At 40.1% G+C, this 4,704-nt stretch overlaps 1 protein-coding gene across 5 annotated transcripts in view; it reads right to left on the minus strand.

Annotated features, from left to right (window-relative positions):
* The window catches only part of POLI (DNA polymerase iota), a 28,458-nt gene extending 24,459 nt beyond the window's left edge, over positions 1-3,999 (minus strand). The window contains exons 1-3 of one of the 5 annotated variants that reach the window (XM_006143447.3): positions 3,909-3,999; positions 2,053-2,172; positions 5-10 (exon numbers count right to left, since the gene is read on the minus strand). In XM_006143447.3, coding sequence (XP_006143509.1) covers positions 5-10; positions 2,053-2,172; positions 3,909-3,948 — 166 coding nt within the window. In that variant the 5' untranslated portion in view covers positions 3,949-3,999. Of the gene's footprint in view, positions 1-4; positions 11-2,052; positions 2,176-3,871 lie in introns of all 5 variants that reach the window. The other 4 variants (XM_027769936.1, XM_006143446.3, XM_006143448.3 and 1 more) reach the window with 4 other exon arrangements.
* Between the last annotated feature and the right edge of the window lie 705 nt (positions 4,000-4,704).

Below are 4,704 nucleotides of genomic sequence, written 5' to 3' on the forward strand. Positions count from 1 at the left end.
TGCTGAACCCCTATAAAAATATTTCATGAGAATATCAAGCAGAATTGAAGAAACATTTAAACATCTAATTTACCAATTCCATACTATAACAGTGTAAGTTGTAAAACCATCCGTTTTGATAAGAAAAAGCCCTATCTCAAGCCAGCTGGTAGCATGGTAGTTAAGGCAGCTGGATCCCACATGGCTGACAGCAGTTTGAGTCCTGAACTCAACGAACTGAAAAACATGCCAGCCATGTGTGTGTGCATTTCCAAAATCCCAAGAGGAGAATGGAGAAAGGATTACAGTGTGGCCATCCCTCTGGGGGCTGCTCTCTCACTTTCCTCTCTCTCTCTCTGTCTACCTGCCTCGGAGCAGTGAGTGCACACACACTGAAGCAAATGTAAAGAAAAGAAAAAGCCCTATGTTAAAAAAAAAAAAAGAAAGAAAGAAAAGAAAAAAAAGACTCCCAGTCATCAAAATTCTACAAAGCAGAAACGCCATGTTCTCAAGTTTTCCGGAATCTATAAATTACTGGATAGTAATATATTGCTTTCCCTCACTGTAATCTTTGGTTATTTTACCTACTAAGACACAAAGAAAAATTATTTTAAGTAACAAAACACTGAATAATAGGAGTAGAAATTGCATGTTCAAATAGAGATCAACTATTCATATACAGAAGGCAATCTGTGTGTATTATAGTTCTGAAATTTAAGAAGTTACCATAAGACAACATAGTCTATGGAATCTTCAGTGGTAAGACTAATTAAATCCTTATAAGATTTTTTCAAACAATACAAAGCCAGATTTATTTATACTACCATAATTACTGAGGAGAACTTATCAAAAATTAAACCACATGAAAATAAATTACAATTAAATACTGATTGCTGCTAGAAAGACTCACTTATCTTCTGAGTAACTTGTAACTTAAAAAAAAAAAAGCAATATTCTGTTAAAACTGCTAAGCTACAATTATTAGGGACCTTTCCACAATAAATGTCCTAAGTATTAAACTATTCTTTAGAGTAATCTGAAGATCGGACAGTGAGTTGGCTATATAAACTCCTTCCCTATCAAAATGGATAAATTATTACAGACTGCACAGTAAATCTTACCGGTGACTTAAGATTGCTAAAATCATTTGTCTTTCTTTTTTTTTCCAAACAACTGGTTACTTGCTGGCCACTACACAAGTAATGTTCATTTAAAATATGTAAAATGCAAATATCTGTAAGTTTTTTTAAAAAAGTTAAGTCCATTCCCTTATTAGACATTTCTAAAATTTCAAGATTATAAAAAAGGCAAAGAAACATTTTCACATAAAATTTCTCATATAATTAAACCCAAAAATATAATCAAAGATACAATTCGTCGATAAACTATACAAAAAAGGTTGGTAAATTTTTTAACTTTTTAGTTAAGGAATCTCCTGGGGGCGGGGGAGGGGGCAGGCAGTTGCACAGTGGCAAAGCACAGTGATCTGAGTCAATTCCACATGGAAAGGTTCCTACTTTAATTTCATAAATGGAGGATAAAACTTCCACTAAAATGTTGTAAAAATTTGTTTTTGATATGAGGCTTGAGAAATTTCAAACACTGAGAAAAAGAAATCTGCCTAGAGAATGTAAGTTAATAAAGAAAATTAACAGTTCATACTATCTGTTCATTTGTTCAGTTGGCTGTACTAGTCTGATTCACCATTAAGTGAGGCTTATAAAATTTACATTTGGTAGCAAAGCAAAGCTGTCTCTAAAGCACCTTAAGAACTGCTTCCGGGGCCAACAGGTGGCCTGGTGGTTGGGGACTGGACCCCCCCTCATAACTGGCTTCGGTTTGAGTCCCAGACCTGGTGGTTTGTTCACTTTCCCTCTCTCTCCCTCTCTCTCTCTGATGAGTGCACATGGTCTATACCAAATTTAAAAATACTACTTATAACAAATACAACTATTTTTTAAAAAACTGCTTCCAAAATCTTTCATGGTTAATCAATCAGAATATAATGAGCAAAGTAAATGTGAGCAGCTAATCCTATCATCATACAAGAATATTATCAACGTCCAGAATTACCTAAAGGCTTGTCCTTTAGCTCTGGATTTGAGATCATTTCTACTTGTGCATAAAAGCAATCCAGATCCACATGTATTATGACTCTAGGTGAACTTCGTGTTGGCACCACTTGGTCATGAACTGCTACACAAAATGCAATGAAATAAAAAATATATTTAGGCTGCTTACTGTCTTTGAGCAACTGACACTTTCTTAAAACATGCTGAGAAAGAAGAATGCAGAATGGCTTTAAGTTTTTTCTCGGGTTTATGTGTCAAGGCATGTAAAAATTAGACACAAAACTGTCTACAGTAGGGTCTTTAGTCCTGTTTCCTTAATTTGTATTGGTATACTACATTTTTCATGAGATAGTAATAAATTTGAGGAAAAGCTCTTAATAATGGATGATGTAATGAATACTACTAACACTGGAACATTTATAGTAATTTTTATAATCAGGACAGAAACATTGAAAAATGTTAACTTGAAAATTATTCTAAGTGATAGATCTTTGTATTTAAAAAAAAGAATACTACTAACACTGGAACATTTATAGTAATTTTTATAATCAGGACAGAAACATTGAAAAATGTTAACAACTTGAAAATTATTCTAAGTGATAGATCCTTGTATTTAAAAAAAAAATCTGTAATACATAATAGCAAGACAACCTGTGAGCTTCTGTGAACTATATTTAGCTCCCATATGACAGCAGACTATCTGGTTTACTGCAAAGTTGTCAGTGCCAAGAGCACCCAAGAAATAAAAAAACAAACAAAAAAACTACCAAACAATAGTCACTAAACTGAAATACTGAATACATATTTGACTTTGAAAAAGTAACTTATGTCAGGCAGGCTGTGACATGATGGTTAGTCCAGCTTGATCCTAAATGGACAACGGCACAGTTAAGAATCTAGCAGCAGCTACACCGGGGAAGGTGTGCACATGTGCCCAAAATCCCACAAGGAGGTAAGAGATGGAGGATTGCATCGTGATCATGTCCCACTCTCCATGTCTGACAAGCACAAGTGCCCTCTAGCTATTAAAAAACAAAAAAGTTAACATATGTCAAAGGTGGAGAAGATGACAAAGACAATTCCTCTCAGCGCCGGTTAAACATAAGATTAAACGCAATATGGTACTCTAGTTTGGTCTCCGCAGAGAAAGGACACTAGAGGAAAAAACAGTAAAAATCTAAAACTGTGTAGTTCAGTCAACAGTATTATACCAATGTTAATTTCTTGGCTTTGATGAATGTACCAAGGTGACCTAAGAGTTAACATTGGAGGAATCTACCTTTGCAACTTTTCTAAAATTATTCCAAAAAATTTTAAAAGGGGCTAATGAGAATGTGAACCCAGTGTCTTTGTCTCTAGGCCCGGGCTTAGATGGAGGTAGGGACCAGAGAGACTGGAAGCGGGTCACCCGAAAGGCAACCACTGCGGACGTGCCTCCTCCCACGTTCCGGGCGGTCATTCCTTCCCGCACGGGCCAGGCCAGGCCTCAACCTCTGCAACCTCCCAACTTCAACCCTAAGCCGCCCGGGAGCCTCCGCAGTTTTCGTGGAGTTGACGAACGAATTCCCGTCCTCCTCAAGCTCCACCGGAGTGGGGAGCAGGTACAGATGCACCCACGATCTGCTCACGACCCATCTTATTCCTACACGGCGAAGCCATCCCTCTCGCGGTCCCCGCCCGTAAACAGAAGGCAGAGAAGGGCAGCTCCCCCTGGGCCAAGCCGAGAAGATCAAAGCAGCCAAACGGGGCGGAGACCGTCGCGCCCCAACGGCCGCCGCCCGGGGCCTCCGCCCGCCCCGCCCCGCCCTTCTCCTTTTCACCCAGGAAGGCCACCGGGCTCTCCACGCCCCGGCGCACCCTGAGAGTAGCCTGCCTCCCCCGAACCCGTCAGCTCCATGGTCCGAGCCTCTTTCTCTTCCTGGTCGTAAACCACTTCCGCCTTAGGCTCCACCCCCCCTGCGGCTCCATCCCTCAGCGGCCAACCGCAGAGCAGCTTCCTACCGCTTCCTCCTGATCTCCATGGGAACCGCGAGCCGACCTCCCCAGCGGCTCCAGGCTCTGCGCCTGCGTAGTGGAGGCCGAGCGGTCTGTTTGCTGGAGTGACCTGGGAGCCTGAGAATCCTGAAGACCCACGTGCTCGAGTTGTCTTCTGCTCTGGCAAGAGTGGAAATGAGGAATTGAAGTCCGAAATAGCCTTTTATTTTTCTTTTCATTTCTTGAGGGCTTTGGAGTTAGGCCCACATCAAGAAAAAATTTTTTTAATCTTTGTTCTGACCGCCAGATCAACTGTTAGCAAAATCAATCATCTTGATCAACTGTTAGCATAATTACTGATCCCTACACCTGAACAGTTTATGGGGATAGAGAAGGGGAAGGGGTGTGAATTTGGTAAGAACAAGGTGGACATGTAAACTAATAAAATTAGCAGCATGTTAGGGTTTGTTGCACTGTTTCTTTTTTCTTTAAAGAGACCGTTACAAATTGGACCACTAAATTTTTTTTCGGTTCTTGGTTTTTTTATTTTAGATTTTTGCCATAGGTTATGTAGAGATAAAGACACGGAGAAAAGGAAAGTGAGAACATCTCCCTCCCCACCCATGACCACCCCATAATCCCTTTTCCTCCATTCCCTTGGGATATTGGGCACAAATGC

The sequence above is a fragment of the Tupaia chinensis genome, unplaced genomic scaffold (genome assembly GCF_000334495.1).
Source record: "Tupaia chinensis unplaced genomic scaffold, TupChi_1.0 Scaffold000098_2, whole genome shotgun sequence".
Lineage (NCBI taxonomy): Eukaryota > Metazoa > Chordata > Mammalia > Scandentia > Tupaiidae > Tupaia > Tupaia belangeri.